This window comes from Centropristis striata, chromosome 2 (assembly GCF_030273125.1).
Source record: "Centropristis striata isolate RG_2023a ecotype Rhode Island chromosome 2, C.striata_1.0, whole genome shotgun sequence".
Classification (NCBI taxonomy): domain Eukaryota; kingdom Metazoa; phylum Chordata; class Actinopteri; order Perciformes; family Serranidae; genus Centropristis; species Centropristis striata.
Window position 1 is genome coordinate 531,321 of NC_081518.1, and position 17,641 is coordinate 548,961.

The 17,641-nt window shown below is 37.1% G+C and overlaps 1 protein-coding gene across 2 annotated transcripts in view; it reads left to right on the plus strand.

The window, feature by feature from the left end:
- The window catches only part of nedd4a (NEDD4 E3 ubiquitin protein ligase a), a 54,193-nt gene extending 45,112 nt beyond the window's left edge, over window positions 1-9,081 (plus strand). For both annotated transcript variants that reach the window (XM_059356045.1, XM_059356036.1), the window contains 14 exons: window positions 429-483; window positions 599-657; window positions 750-815; window positions 1,270-1,499; window positions 3,625-3,746; window positions 4,366-4,436; window positions 4,520-4,615; window positions 4,801-4,874; window positions 5,373-5,433; window positions 5,545-5,604; window positions 5,866-5,973; window positions 6,069-6,165; window positions 7,176-7,248; window positions 8,173-9,081. In XM_059356045.1, coding sequence (XP_059212028.1) covers window positions 429-483; window positions 599-657; window positions 750-815; window positions 1,270-1,499; window positions 3,625-3,746; window positions 4,366-4,436; window positions 4,520-4,615; window positions 4,801-4,874; window positions 5,373-5,433; window positions 5,545-5,604; window positions 5,866-5,973; window positions 6,069-6,165; window positions 7,176-7,248; window positions 8,173-8,275 — 1,275 coding nt within the window. In that variant the 3' untranslated portion in view covers window positions 8,276-9,081. The remainder of the gene's footprint in view (window positions 1-428; window positions 484-598; window positions 658-749; window positions 816-1,269; window positions 1,500-3,624; window positions 3,747-4,365; window positions 4,437-4,519; window positions 4,616-4,800; window positions 4,875-5,372; window positions 5,434-5,544; window positions 5,605-5,865; window positions 5,974-6,068; window positions 6,166-7,175; window positions 7,249-8,172) is intronic.
- The last annotated feature ends 8,560 nt before the right edge of the window (window positions 9,082-17,641 follow it).

Genomic DNA, 17,641 nt, shown 5'->3' on the forward strand with positions numbered 1-17,641 from the left:
AGGACGTCATCTTGTGGTTTGGAAACACTCATTGATATTTTTATACATTTTGTCTTTTTTAGGTCATCTTGTATCTTTTTGGGTCATTTTGTGTCTTTTTTTAGTCAATTTGTGCCTTTTCGGTCATTTTGTGTCTCTTTTTATTCATTTTATGTCTTTTTTAGTCATTTTTTTTCGGTCATTCTGTGTCTTTTGACGTCATCTTGTGGTTTGGGAAACACTCATTGATATTTTTATACATTTTATTGACCAAACAACTAATCGATTAATGGTTTAAATAATCCACAGATTAATCAATAATCAAATAATTAAACATTTGATCCAGAGCATAAATAAGAGAAGAACCACTAACCAGGTGGTGTTCTACAGTATTTAGCTATTTAACTCTCCTGCTGCTGATATTAAAGAGTATTAATGTTGTGTTGCAGCCTGGCTGGGAGGAGAGAGTTCACACTGACGGGAGGATCTTCTACATAGATCACAGTATGACCACTCCTCACCATAGAGAATATATATATAATATATAATATATAATATATAATCATAGAGACACACCTTTACCTGAAGAGCTCCTGAGGTAATAAAGGCTGTTTTACAGACACCAGGACCACCCAGTGGGACGACCCCAGACTACAGAACTCAGCCATCACTGGACCAGTGAGTTTATAGTTCATATGTTCCTGTGAATATGATTAAAGTCATAATGTTGATATTGATCCATCACTAACCTCTTCTGTCTGCTGATCCAGGCTGTGCCTTATTCCAGAGATTATAAACAGAAGTATGATTACTTCAGGAAGAAGCTGAAGAAACCGGTGAGTCTATCAACTATTAAATATCAATATTAACTCATGAAACCTCTGAACATATTCACTATTGATTCAGCTGGTAGATTAGAGCCAGACAGATCAATCTGTTGACTGATATTACGGCTGATATCGGCCTATTAATGGACTTTATTTATTCTACACAATATATTTTACAGTCATGTAAATGATGAGAGATGAGATGAGACAGTGAGAGTCTCAGGTCTGAAGTGTTCTGGCTGCTTGGGGATGTTTTGATTTTAATTTTTGTTATTATAACTAGAAAACAAATAGTCAAATCTGACCCTGATGAATCAGAAAGCCTTGGGTTTACATTTTAATGTTTGCATTAATCAAACTATTAGTGTTTTAATATCTTCAGTGAACGGTAAAGGCACAGAGCGTAGAAGATGATGATGATTATAATCCTTCTCATGAACTCTCTCCTCGTGTTTATTTCCAGGCTGACATCCCGAACCGCTTCGAGATGAAGATGAGGCGGGGGGCGGTGCTGGAGGACTCGTACCGACGCATCCTGTCGGTGAAGCGGGCCGACCTGCTGAAGGCCAGACTCTGGGTGGAGTTTGAGGGGGAGAAGGGTCTGGACTACGGGGGCGTGGCCAGGGAGTGGTTCTTCCTCATGTCCAAGGAGATGTTCAACCCGTACTACGGACTCTTTGAGTACTCCGCCACGTCAGTACTAACTACACCTCTAAACTACACCTCTATCTAAACTACACCTCTATCTAAACTACACCTCTATCTAAACTACACCTCTATCTAAACTACACCTCTATCTTCTATACACTACACCTCTATCTAAACTACACCTCTATCTAAACTACACCTCTATCTAAACTACACCTCTATCTTCTATACACTACACCTCTATCTAAACTACACCTCTATCTAAACTACACCTCTATCTAAACTACACCTCTATCTAAACTACACCTCTATCTAAAGACTACACCTCTATCTAAACTACACCTCTATCTAAACTACACCTCTATCTAAACTACACCTCTATCTAAACTACACCTCTATCTAAAGACTACACCTCTATCTAAACTACACCTCTATCTAAAGACTACACCTCTATCTAAACTACACCTCTATCTAAACTACACCTCTATCTAAACTACACCTCTATCTAAAGACTACACCTCTATCTAAACTACACCTCTATCTAAAGACTACACCTCTATCTAAACTACACCTCTATCTAAACTACACCTCTATCTAAACTACACCTCTATCTAAACTACACCTCTATCTAAAGACTACACCTCTATCTAAACTACACCTCTATCTAAACTACACCTCTATCTAAAGACTACACCTCTATCTAAAGACTACACCTCTATCTAAACTACACCTCTATCTAAACTACACCTCTATCTAAAGACTACACCTCTATCTAAACTACACCTCTATCTAAAGACTACACCTCTATCTAAACTACACCTCTATCTAAAGACTACACCTCTATCTAAACTACACCTCCATCTAAAGACTACACCTCTATCTAAACTACACCTCTATCTAAAGACTACACCTCTATCTAAACTACACCTCTATCTATACATCTATACACCACATCTCTATCTATTCATCTATCTATTCATCTATACTACACCTCTATCTAAACTACACCTCCATCTATACTACCTCTATCTATACACCACCTCTATCTATTCATCTAAACACAAGATGTTCAACCTTTACTACAGACTCTTTGAGTACTCTGCCACGTCAGTACTAACTACACATCTATCTTCTAAACACCACCTCCATCTAAACATCCATACTCTGTCTCTATCTATACCAGGGGTCTCAAACTCTAATTACCTGGGGGCCACTGGAGGCCGTATCAAAATGACAAAAAAAAGACACAAAATTACAAAAAAACGACAGAAAATTACCCAAAAGGACACAAAATTACCGAAAAAAACTAAATTACTTAAAAAAGAAACATAATTACCAAAAAATACACAAAATTGTTTAAATAAGACACAAAATGACCGAAAAAAGACACAAAATTACAAAAAACGATAGAAAATGACCAAAAAAAGATACAAAAATGACCCAAAAGGACACAAAATTACAGAAAAAAACAAAATTACTTAAAAAAGAAACATAATTACCAAAAAAAGACACAAAATTATTTTAAAAAGACACAAAATGACCAAAAAAAAGACACAAAATGACCAAAAAGGGACCTTCCCCACACAACACAGTAAAGTGCCATTCATATAAAACTCACATTAAACTTTCATATCAAGGTGGGGGCCACAAAATATCATCAGGAGGGCCGCAATTGGCCCGCGGGACGCCAGTTTGAGACCCATGGTCTAAAGACTACCTCTGTCTATTCATCTACACACCTGTGGAGCCTCTCACAGGTGTAGAGGTTCAGCCTCCTGTGAGGAGTTTCTCCTGTAACTGTATCATTGTCTGTCAGTATCTGATGAGGAGATATTAATGCTGATATTAATATATTAATCAGGAGATATTAATGCTGATATTAATATATTAATGAGGAGATATTAATGCTGATATTAATATATTAATGAGGAGATATTAATGCTGATATTAATATATTAATCAGGAGATATTAATGCTGATATTAATATATTAATGAGGAGATATTAATGCTGATATTAATATATTAATGAGGAGATATTAATGCTGATATTAATATATTAATCAGGAGATATTAATGCTGATATTAATATATTAATCAGGAGATATTAATGCTGATATTGATATATTAATGAGGAGATATTAATGCTGCTGGTGTTCTGTGATGTTTCAGAGATAACTACACGCTGCAGATTAATCCTAACTCAGGTTTATGTAACGAGGATCACCTGTCCTACTTCAAGTTCATCGGCCGGGTCGCGGGGATGGCAGTCTACCACGGCAAGCTGCTGGACGGTGAGAACCAGGAACCAGGAACCAGGGGGCTTAGAGAGACTGTTATTATTATATTATATTATATTATATAGTATTATATTATATTATATAGTATTATATTATATTATATTATATAGTATTATATTATATTATATTATATTATATTATATTATATAGTATTATATTATATTATATTATATCATATTATATTATATTATTATATATTATGTAGTATTATATTATATTATATTATATTATATAGTATTATATTATATTATATTATATAGTATTATATTATATTATATAGTATTATATTATATTATATTATATTATATTATATAGTATTATATTATATTATATTATATCATATTATATTATATTATTATATATTATATAGTATTATATTATATTATATTATATAGTATTATATTATATCATATTATATTCTATTATATTATATCATATCATATTATATTATATTATATAGTATTATATTATATTATGTAGTATTATATCATATTATATTATATTATATTATACAGTATTATATTATATTATATAGTATTATCAGAGGGAGAGAGTGTGATCAGAGGGATGAGAGGATTTATTGATTAGTTTCTTGTGTTCGTGTCCTCCACAGCGTTCTTCATCCGTCCGTTCTACAAGATGATGCTGCAGAAGCCCATCACGCTGCAGGACATGGAGTCAGTGGTCAGTCCTCATTCATCATTTATTAATAAATAAATCAAACATCCAGTGGACCAGGAGACTCTGATCCTGTTTCTGTTCTTCAGGACAGTGAATACTTCAACTCCTTGATGTGGATTCTGGAGAACGACCCGACAGAACTGGACCTGATGTTCACCATCGACGAGGAGCTCTTTGGACAGGTCGGCCCACTTACTGCTGTTTAACTCTATTTAGATCTGTTTAGATCTATTTAACTCTATTTAACTCTAGTTAAATCTCTTTAGATCTCTTTAAATGTGTACATTAAACAATTACATGATTGATTGATTGATTGATTGATTGATTGATTGATTGATTGATTGATTGATTGATTGTCTGTGTTCAGACTCACCAACATGATCTGAAGCCTGGAGGATCAGAGATCGTCGTCACTAACGACAACAAGAAGGAATACATCCAGTAAGAACACCACACTCTTATTATATAGTTTATTACTATTATTATTATTATTATTATTATTATTACTATTATTATTATTATTACTATTATTATTATTATTATTATTATTATTATTACTATTATTATTATTATTACTATTATTATTATTATTATTATTATTATTATTATTTCTATTATTATCTTCACAGAGTAAACATGATGGTTTGGTCAGTATTAGTATTTTTTTTACTATTTTAAAAAAGTTTAACAACAACATCACATTCTCAGCATAACAAGAAAATAACAGAAAATAAGTAAAACATATGAAATAACAATACAATAAAGAGATAATATAATAATGATGATAATGATAATAATAAAAAAAAATGTAAATAACCTCCATCTTTGTAACAAAATCAAACACACAGAAGGAAACAAACAGAAACAGAAACTGTCTCTTCAGCTCCGCTGGTCTGACCTTTAACCTTTGTTTGTTTGTTTGTTTGTTTGTGTTGACAGTCTGGTGATGCAGTGGAGGTTCGTCAACAGGATCCAGAAACAGATGACGGCCTTCAAAGACGTAAACATTCATTCATAAATTACTTTATAACAGAGGAGATGATAATTAAACAATATTATATATATATATATATAATATTGTAAGAATAAATGTGATATTTTTGTGTTTCAGGGATTCTTTGAGTTGATTCCACAGGATCTGATTAAGATCTTTGACGAGAACGAACTGGAGGTGAGTTTTATTTTTAGTTTAACAGATGAACTGAAATTAAAGAGACACTCAGTTAATGTTGTTGTTGTTGTTGTTGTTGTGTGACTGAAGGAGCAACTATTTATTTTTAAGATTATTTCTGAGCAGAATGTAACTTTTACAACACAGATACAATATTCAAAGATGAACATAATAACCAGACTAATATAATAATTAATAATGCGACTAACAGCGTGTCTTGTTGTCTTGTTGTCTTGTTGTCTTGTTGTCTTGTTGTCTCAGCTGTTGATGTGTGGACTGGGAGACGTGGACGTCAACGACTGGAAAGCAAACACCAAATACAAGAACAGCTACAACTCCAACCACGCCGTCATCCAGTGGTTCTGGAAGGTCAGAGACCCTCCCTCCTCTTGTTTATTAACACTGGCTCTGTGTTGTTGTTATTTTTGTTGTTGTTTACCTGTTGACCTGTTTGTGTTGACCAGACGGTGCTGCTGATGGATGCAGAGAAGAGAATCCGACTGCTCCAGTTTGTGACGGGAACCTCCAGAGTCCCCATGAACGGCTTCGCTGAACTCTACGGTCAGACAACACTTTGATCTTTTTATTGATTCCACAGATCAATATCTCATCTATTTATTCTCTATTTGTTTGTCAATATGTATTATGTAAATATGTTTAGGGAAAGAACAGTTTATTAAGTGGTGGAGAAGGTTTAAATAACATATTCTGCTTCATCCTTTTCACACATGTTGCATCACATTACAGCTTTTGTTTTGATTATTGCTGTTGTTGTTTTGATTATTCTCATTGGATTTGTTTGTTTTTCACTTTACTTTCTTGTGTTACTCGCACATGTTGGAAATAAACTAAATTAAACTAAAATAAATATTCCTGAGACATTTTACATTAACTGAACCATTTTCCATCAGTGTAGAATATTTATTATAAACTTCTCCACCAGGAGCAGAGACATTAGAGACATTAGAGACATTAGAGACATTAGAGACATTAGAGACATTAGACATGAATTAATAAAGTAAAGTTACAGTAGACCAGGGGTCTCAAACTGGCGGCCCGCGGGCCAATTGTGGCCCTCGTGATGATATTTTGTGGCCCCCACCTTGATATGAAAGTTTAATGTGAGTTTTATATGAATGGCACTTTACCGTGTTGTGTGTGGAAGGTCCCTTTAATTACTGTTTTTGGTAATTTTGTGTCTTTTTTAAATAATTTTGTGTCTTTTTTTTGTAATTTTGTGTCTTTTTTTGGTCATTTTGTGTCTTTTTTTGGTCATTTTGTGTCTTTTTAAAGTAATTTAGTTTTTTTCTGTCATTTTGTATCTTTTTTTAGTATTTTTTGTCTTTTGGTAATTTTGTGTCTTTTTGGTCATTTTGTGTCTTTTTTTTAAATTAATTTTGTGTCTTTATTGTGTCATTTTGATAGTGCCTCCAGGTAATCAGAGTTTGAGCCCCTGCTGTAGATGATTAGTCTTCATGTTGTGTCCTCAGTAATAACGTGTCTGCTGTATATTTCTGTGTGTCTCAGCTGGTTTAATGGTCAGTGATGGTCTCTTGTCTGTTGTGTTTCAGGCTCTAACGGACCTCAGCTGTTCACCATCGAGCAGTGGGGAACACGAGACAAACTGCCCCGAGCTCACACCTGGTCAGACTCTACTGCATTACTGCCAGAAACACACTGAGACAAACAACAACAACAACAACATGCTGTTTATTCTCATTCTGATTTCTGCTTCTTATCTCACACTCAGTAAACACTGTTGTACATAATCAATGTATGAATAATAATAATAATAATAATAACATTGGTTGATATGAAATGTCAAACACATTCATTTGAATATAAGAAAAGGAAATAAAAGAGAGAAAAATAAATGTAACATACAGAAATAAGTGAAACAAACAAAGAAGTCCTAAGAAAAACATTTAAAAAACCAACTATATATTTATTTTTTGAACTATGTTGACTCATATATATATATATATATATATATTTTTTTTTTTTTGTTAATGTATTTATGTATTGCCTCATTAATTTCATAAATAATTTATTTAATAGCAATATTAACTGATGTTATAGCCTTATTTATTTATTTATTTATTTTATTGGCATATTTATTTATTGAACTATGTTGACTCATTTATATATTTATATTTGTAGCTTTTTCAATATTTATTGCCATGTTGTTTTCATAAATAAATTATTACATACTATATAATTTATTTCATAGGCATATTTAATTATTTATTTATTCATTTATTTATTGAACTGTATTGACTTATTTATATATTTATTGCTGTGTTGTTTTCATGTGTGATTTATTTATTTGGGCTAATTATTTCTGTATTTATTAATCTTCTATAATGAGTTAGAGAGGGTGGAGCCCCCTGGTGGCTGAACTCACTAAAGACTATTTAACAGTCACACAGGAGAAATGATGAGGAAAATGATTCTGAAGTCCAGAACTTTAGTAAATGTACTGAGTTACTTTCCTCCTCTGGTGTCTGTTTATTATTTATTATTATTATTATTATTATTAACGAGTCTCTCTTCTTTATTTCTCTGAAGCTTCAACAGACTCGACCTGCCGCCCTACGAGTCCTTCGAGGAGCTGAGGGAGAAACTCCACATCGCCATCGAGAACGCTCAGGGCTTCGACGGGGTCGACTAGAGACCAGAGACTAGAGACTAGAGACGGGGTGGACTAGTCCTGGTCCTCTAGTCCCTGGTGGTCCAGGAGGATTCAGGACCTGGACTCTGGGGGTCTAAAGTTTACAAACCTTTGAAACCTTAGAAAACTTTAGCTTCATCTGGACTGAATCGCCTCAGAAACATCACATCTCTATGTAAAATCAGTCGAGTTGAGTTGTTTCTCTTTAGAAATCCTTCACACACACAGTTAGTGTTTAAGAGGACCAGGTCAGAAGACCTGCTCCACATGAGGACCAGGTCAGAAGACCTGCTCCACATGAGGACCAGGTCCGAAGACCTGCTCCACATGAGGACACCAACAACACAACTCATGCAGCGTGTCTCCTCTAGTGTCCATTTAATGTTTTAAAGTGTCTGAAGTCCCTTTAAACGTTCCATCGGCTCGACTGGAACAATAATAAATAGAAAACTGTTTTTTTTTAAATGACACATGAAGCTTTTTCAGCGTTCTCCACTGAACATGATGTGAATCAGAAAATATCATAAAACTACATTAGTTATGAATAAAACACTTTGACAACAGAAATCACAAAGAAACTAGAAACTAGAACCTTTAAACTAAAGTCTCAGCTGGAGGTTCGACTGGTTCACACATTTTATAAACTCTTGTTATTGGTGGAGCTGAGCTCTGATTGGCTGACGGCTGGGCAGGCTCCGCCCCCAACACACTTTAATGAGTGAATTATGAGAAATCATAAGGTTGTTGGTTCCACTATGACATTATTATTATTATTGCATTACACTGATGACAGCTGCTGCCCATTATATATATATATATATATATATATATATAGTCTTTATATATTCTGTAATCAGCTCAATGAAGACTAGACGTGTGAACAAAAATGTGTCTGTTTAGTTTAACAGAGTTAGGACCTCTCCTGTCCTCTCCCCTCGGCTCTGTGTAAAGGAGCAGAATTTAATGTTTTTGACAGGAACTGGTTACTACAAACAGTTTATTCAGGTTATGTAGAATAAATTGATTTTGACGGAAATATCAAAATTTTAAGCTTAATTTTAGTTACTTTTTTCTAACAGAAACCTTTGTATCCTCTGATTCAAATGTCCATGATAAAACCTTTTTCTACAGTCAGACTTTGTGTTTTTAACGATGTTTTGATCAGCTCCACTTTAGTAAAGTGTCTCCTTTAGTCATGACAGTAATAATAATAATAATAATAATGATAATAATACATTAACAGGACCAGTAAAGGCTCAGCTGATTCTAGTTTCTATGTGAATAAATGCTACAGTGTTATATTGTATAATGAATGCATTATTACTATGCAGAACTGGTGATAGTCAATGATTTCATGTCAATATATAGATTTTCTCGTTATTAAATACTGTAAATACCAAATTAAAATTGCCTTCTACAGAATTATGAAACTTTTATTGTTAAAACTGAAACTCTCAGTTATTGTTGCACCTCCACATTAATAGATATTTCTGTTCTGATCAGAGAACACAATGTAAACGAATGTTTATGAGCATTATAACATTATGAGAGACAGATTATTGATACGTGATGTTGGAGGTTTAATGAATCTTTGAGTCGTCTGGTTCTCCTGCAGCTCGCTGCTCTGTTTTTAAGAGCGCAGCTTTATGAAACGTTGTTTTGCTGGTTTTAATAATGTGTGTACAGATTTATTGTCTGTTTTCAGATTCACTTTGTTTGTAGAAACGTTCTTCAGTAGTTTTAAGATGTTCTGATGGTGAAACTCGTGTTTACACTCGCTGCCATGTTTACAGGTGGTTTATTAATATTTCTGGGCTGGTTCTTGTCTCTGACAACACAATTTTATACTTTATGCTTTTATAAAGTGAAGCACTTTGTTCATATCGATGAGTCTTACTTCTGAATCTTCACCCGCTTCAATCTCTCCAACGCTTCATGTGTCTGAATGTTTACATGTGGCTGAAAATAATAAGCACATTCTCTTTCTCTTCTGTGATAAATATGAATATGAATCAGAGGCCTTGGTTTGTAATTATTGTAGACTTTGATTGTTTATGGATGTTTTAATCTCAATGGAAGTACTGTTATAAATATCTATTGTTGTCTACTGAAGAATCATGAATAGATCAATACTTAATTTCTCATATGTCAGATTTTCTTATTCTAAAGTGTAATTATATCACCTATAAGTGCATTAAAACAACAACATATATCAACAGTTTCAATGAATGTAGCTGTTCAATAAATGTGATGACCTATTGTACACAAATCTGAATATAAATATATTTGAAAAATAAAGAAATATAAAAACAACAATCTGCTGTATTCATGTCGAACTTTTACACTCATTTGTTTTTATGTTCTTATTGCAATTTTTTTATTTTTTTTATTGATTTGATGCACGTTTCTCCTAACTGTATTATAACACTATAAATTCCATTTTATTCCAGTTTTTATCCAGTTTATCACAGAGATTTAACTTGCATTCTTTTTAGTAATTTATCTCAGTATTACTGTTATTCTGCACTAAAGACACTTTAGAGTCATTTTGATTCCACAGAGCTGCAGAACTTTTATCAGTAAATACGAGGAAACAGAGTCAGATGTAGAAAAACGCCCTGAAAGGTGGAAAGGTTTTGTAGTTTGGACCATCGGAGGACAGAACCTGAAATACCCAGTTCAGTGAGTCCAGAGAGGAGGATCTGGTGGTTAACAGTGTTGAAGGCTGCAGAGAGGTCCAGCAGCAGTAGAGCTGATGGAGCCAGACGCAGTGATTCTGGTCCAGACAGGATCAGTCTCAGTAGAGGGACCCTGATCTGTGATCGTACAGGTTGTTCTTGGAAAGGAACCCGGAGACTTGGTTAAAGACTGAGCGCTCCAGTATTTTGGAAAGGAATGGTACGAGTTATAATAATAACAATAATAATAATAATAATACATTTGATTTTTTTTTTTGCGATTTTAAAAGGTACTTGAAGTCGCACAACATAACAGAGAATTTGGACACACCAACACAGAAAAAAACTAAAAACTAAACAGAGATTAAATATTATGAGTTCAGGTCTTGTAAGCTGTCTTGAAAAGGTTTTGAGTTGGTTTTTGAAGGTTTGGGGTGAGTCTCTTGTTGTTTTGTTTTTAAATAAACTTTCAAAAAATTAGAAAAGAATATACTAAAAAACAACAACAGTACATATATAGCCATAAGTCTTTAAATAATAATGAAATCATTTTTCTAATTTTAATTTGCCTGGCTGCATAATCTGCCTCTCTGGCAGCCAGAGTTTATTTTGCTGTGGTCCCTCAACACACTCGCGCGGCCCCCCCTCCCCTCCCCATCTGGCGACCGTTGCCATGACGTCATGACCTTTGCAAAATTATCATTGATGATTATCATTGTCAAGTTGACGGTCACGATGTGAAGCGGCAACAAGCCATCTGGGGCGCAGAATAAAAAGAAAAGAAGAGAAGAGGAGGAGAAACGCGAAAAAGACCGAGGAAAGGATGTAATGTGATGAAATAGTTCATTTAAAATGGTCAAAACGTAACGTAAGTTACAGTTACTTATAGCACTTAGCATAGCATAGTTTGTCAGTTATCAGTTGCCAAGGAAACCGACCTTGAAGAAATCCGTTGTTGTGTTTAATCTCTCTAATCATTTTTTCTCTGAGAAGCATGTCTGTCAGTAATCCTCACGTTTTCTTGTTAAACTTACTTGCAAGAACAAATATTTTGCCTTTGGCGCCAAATGGGTCCGGAACGGCCCCGAATCACGGGCCGACAGTGCTGTCAATCACAACACAAACCAGGGTGGGCGGGACCTCACGGCACGGGCCGGAGGCGCGGGACGGGCTGCTGCTGAGCTGAAAATGGATAAATGTAAGAAACGGCGGGAAAAACTGTGACTTAAAAAGCTGAAGTCTCTGGAGGTGGAAGCTGCTAAATGTCCCAGGTTACAGACCTATGTGTTGCCGGGTCGCCAGCCCAGCAGGTGCTGCTGCGCCGGGAGACCAGCGAGTGGCGGCATACGGTAAGTAAGGTTAGCCTGGGGCTAGCTAGGCTACATTATAGACATGTCCAAAACAAAGTAGAAAACGTTTTTACATTGAATGTGACCGATGTGACCTAATTAACTGCATACTTGTGACAACATATCAGCCCAGAGGTGAAGGGCTGTGACTGTTGGTAGTTGTGGTTGATTTTGTTTAAATATGCCGAATCGTGATTTTATGGGCTATTATTGTTCAGATGATTTAGCTAAGCTAGCTAGCAGCTGCTAACGTCAGCAGTCTCTTGTTGCCATAGCAACAGTAGACATTGATATGGACTAATGAGCTGTAAATAGAGATGCAGAATCAAGCTGTATTGTAAATACAGATGAGATACTTCGAATTTTAGCACAAAATACAAGTAAACCTATGGGAAATAATTAGTTTAATTTGCAATATTTGCCATTGAATTTATTGTAATCTTTTAATTCACTTATTGTTTACTGAGGTGATAACTATTTTGTAGGTATAAATTGTGTGTAACTTTAATTTCTGCGTAAATGTGTTCCTTTTACTGTAGTTTTCAAGTCTCTGTGTATAGTGGTGTCTTGAGCATTTTCAAGTATTGTCACAAAGATCTGACTTTTTTGCATTGGAAAACACTAGTAGTGTCATAATGAAAACATGACAGAGCCATTAGTGTTTAATTTTTAAAAAGCTTTAAAAGAAACGCACATCCAAAAAGTTTTATAGTTTATTTCCTTTATATTATTGTTAGTCATTGTATTTAATATTGAAATTGTTTTAATATTTCTTTCATATAATTATTCTATGTATTTTATTGAGTTTAAAGATTGCAATGACAGATTTTTAACAGGGTTTTTTTTAGAGGTGAATTGTGCCCTCTGCTGGTTAAAGTTTGTATTTCACCTTCATTATTCCACAGACAGACTCTGAAGTGATTTCCACCTGTAATGCTTCACAGAGAGATATTACTGAGTGAATTCTGTTTTCTTCTGGTTTATTTTGTATTCTCAGAGTTCAGTCCCCTTGAGGTTTTAGTGGTTGATTGTGTGTTGTTCATTTATGCTAAAATTGTGGTTTTAAATCATTTCTTCAAGGTGAAAGCAGATTTTTTTTTGCATTTATCGTCAAGCCAAAGAGTAATTTATTTATAAATGTATACTTTTATGTAATACCTTTTACAGAAACATTGTTTTACATTTTATTGTTGAACTTAACTCATAAATTTGTAGACAAAGTTTCTTACATTTTATTCATGAATAGAAATTATTTTTATATTAATATATATTTATTTTGACCTTTTACAGAGATCTTATTTTACATTGTATTACTGAATTGCATTTACTCTTACTGTTTACTCAGATTAAATCTGTTTTTGACACCGTTAGCTGGCCAAGTAAACCTGAAGGAAGGATGGACTCAGTGTGTCTGTGTTTCATACACCGCAAAACCTTAGTCAATTATTTTATCATTTTTCTTAACTCCTATTTTCCTTCTTGTTCATTCCAGATGGGCGGATTGATTTCAATGTACTTCCCAGCATGCACTTCACTCCAAACGGTAAGATTTGTTTTGGTTATTATATCTTTCTTCTTTTTCCTTCTAAATGGGAAGCTTGGGAGACACACACACACACACACACACACATATATATAACTGTTCAGAAATATCACAGCCCTTTATGATGTCATAATAATAACCATATAATGATATTACAACCAAGTGTTCACCTTTCCATCTTGGTAGTGAAGCTAATGGAGAAATGCCTTAAACCTGACCATCTTTTCAATGGTCAGCAGGGGGCGACTCCACTGGCTGCAAAAAGAGGTCAGATTGTAGATAAGTATAAGAAAATGATGCTACTTCTCTCTTGCACATGAAAAACCTTTGGGTGGTCTTGCTTTTGCCCCTCCATTGCAGCTGTTGTTACTTTGACTTGCACCGAAGCAAGTGAAACTGATTCACAATCCCTTGTTATTCCTAAATGGACAGATTGGTGTCCAGGACGTTTAGCTGACTTGGTGTTATACTGTGAAGATGAAGTGTTCCCTTAATTTTTTGAGCAGTGTAGTTGAAGGCCTGGGGGACCTCAGGGTAGGAACTCCAAGCCACCCACGCTGACTTCTTCCCCTTCCTGTAGAATGCTGAGGTGAGCTCAGGAGTATATTTTAGAAAAAAGCAATTGATAACAACCCAATGAAGCAACTGGCTGTCCTAAAAGTCACCAGAAGCCCCTTAATGACGTCATCACCAAATTTGCATAATTGATCGATCATGTGCTGCCTGCATGTAATTGTAATGGACGCTGTAGGAGAGAGGCATAAAAGTGAGTAAAACACACTCTAAATATGTTTGGAACTTAAAATTTAAGAATTTATACCCAGTTGTGTATGATTTATTCTATTTTAATAACTGTACAGCACTTTGGTCAACTGAGGTTGTTTTTAAATGTGCTCTATAAATAAACTTTGACTTGACTTGACTTGGAACTACAAATTAACTTTCTTCTGCCGATTCTTGTTTTGTTGTTATTAACAACAATTCCAACCCTCCTCCTTTATCCAGGCTTGGGACCGGCAAAAGTGATTCAAACGAGACACTCTTGCAGAGTTACGTAGGGATTTATTTAAGGGCTTTTGCGCGACTGTGCCACCTACTGCGATTGCTTTGGGATGGGGGAGGGGCTGCCAGCAGCACCCGCGGCTCGTTAAGAAGAGTTAGAACGGATCTTCCAGTGAAGCCATGAGAGGAATGGTGGCATAGTTCGTAGCTCGTACCAGTCAAAGACTAATAAAAAACCCAATTAACAATAAACCAAATTCAAATTGATGTTACTAGGGATGAGTGGGGGAACCCGTCAGAAAAGCCAAAAAATCTGAAAAGAAAACACAGGATAACAAGCAGAGTTTCATAATGGAGGCAAGTGAAGTTGAGGGGAAATGGCGGCGGAGCATTAGCCAAAGAAGATACGCCAGCACTGTACAAATATTTGACGGACATCACAAAAGAAATCTGTGAACTTAAAGAAGAAATGAAAAATGACATAACAGCCCTTGACACAAGCTTTAAACAGGATTTTGCCAATTTTAAAAAAGACGTTATCAACAAGCTCCAGGCGAACAGTGACGAGCTACAGTACACAAACATGCATCGAGGAACTCAAGACATTCAACTTCGAAGCTAAAGACAACCCTTCGTGAGAACAGAAAGCTACAGGACAAGCTAACTGACCTTGAGGGAAGATCCAAGAGGAATAACGTGCGTATATTTGGAATCCCGGAGGGTTCGGAGGGGAACTCAGTCATCTGTTTGATTGAGGAGCTGCTACAGAGAGAGCTAACTGCCAGAGGGGACCAATCTGGAGGGGAGCATTGTGAATGGGCGTCCCAGCAGGTAGTACCGCAGAGCATCCACCGCCCACCGGATGGCCAGGCACTTCCTCTCCACTGTGCTGTACCTGGCCTCCCTTTCGGACAGCTTCCGGCTGATGTAGAGCACCGGGCGGTCGATCCCTTGCACCTGCTGGGACAGAACGACCCTCTGCCCGACGCATCAGTCTGCAGGACAAAAGGGAAAGAGAAGTTAGGTGTGTGGAGAAGAGGCTCCCCACAGAGATGGTCTGTTTTACCCTCTCAAGCGACACCTGGCACTGCTCCGTCCACTGGACCGGATCTGAGGCACCCTTTCGGGTGAGGTCAGCTCTGCAAAGTTGGGAATAAATTGCTGGTAATAGCCTGCCAGCCCCAAAAACCACCGCACCTCTTTGTTGGTCTTGAGCCTTGGGCAGGCTGCAATAGCAACTGTCTTATCTACCTGTGGACGCACCTGCCCGCCGCCCAAGTGGTACCCCAGATACCGTACCTCCCTCCGTCCAGCACTGCAGCCACCTGCTGCACATGCTCTGCCCAGGTGGTGCTATGGATGATTATGTCATCCAGGTAGGCGGCAGCATATGCAGCGTGTGGACGCAGCACGCGGTCCATGAGGCGTTGAAATGTGGCTGGGGCCCCGAACAACCCGAACGGAAGTGTAACAAATTGGTACAAACCGTACGGAGTGGAGAAGGCCGTTTTCTCCCTGGACTCTGGAGATAGGGGAATCTGCCAGTAGCCCTTGGTCAAATCTAGTGTCGTGAAAAAACAAGCAGTGGCCAGGCGATCCAGGAGCTCGCCGACCTGGGGCATTGGATAGGCATCAAACCATGAGACATCATTCACCCTGAGATAGTCCACACAGAACCGTATGGACCCATCCTTCTTGCTTACAAGAACGATGGGGCTACACCAGGCACTGTTGGACTCTTCTATTACCCCCATCTCTAGCATAGCTTTCAATTCTGCCTGAACCACTTTCTCTTGTGCTCAGGTAACCGATAGAGCTGTGAACGCACCGTCACGCCCGGGTGAGTCTCAACGTTGTGTTGAATAAGGCTTGTGCGTCCTGGCAGGGGGAAGAACACGTCAGTGTAACTCTGCTGCAACCTGGCAATTTCTGCTCTCTGGGCCGGTCAGAGATGGTTTTCGCAAAGGAGCCAGGCAGGATTGGTCGATTTTGGAAGCTCAGGCCCCAACTGGTTGAGGTGATAAATCTACATAGCCCCTCCCCCTGTCAGATCGCACAAGCTCATAATGGACATCACCCACTCGGTGAAAATTGTCTTAGCTTAGATCCTCTGTTGTACAGCCGCTTCAGGCGCTCAACGAGGCCATCAGTTTGTGGGTGGTAAACACTGGTTCGAATAGACTTGATGCCCAATAATCCGTACAGTTCTCTCAGTGTTCGTGACATAACCTGGGTGCCTTGGTCAGTCAGGATCTCTTTCAGGATCCCAACTCAGGAGATAACTTGAAACAGTATCTGCGCCACACTCTTTGCAGAGATGGTGCGCAGCGGCACTGCCTCTGGATATTGCGTTGCGTAATCCACAAGAACTAACACAAAGCGATATCCCAGTGTGCTCCGGTGAAATGGCCCGAAGAGGTCCATCCCAATACGTTCCAACTGGTCCTCAATCAGCGGTAATGAGCGCAAGGGTGCTCTCGGGACAGCTGGTTGGTTAACCAACTGGCATTCAGGGCAAGACGCACACCAGCGGCGCACGACTGCCCGAATGCCTGGCCAATGGAATCGGGCCATTACCTGGTTCAGTGACTTTTCACACCCCATTTGCCCAGCCATTGGGTTAAAATGAGCCGCCTGGAAAACTATTTCCCGGTGGCTTTTTGGTACGAACAACTGGGTAATTATTTAATTTGTCTGAGTGTCACGACTCACTCTGTATAGTCTGTCCCTGCACGATGAGAAGTGAGGATACGTTAACGCTGCGTCAGGGCGCACCATGTGACCATCAATTTTT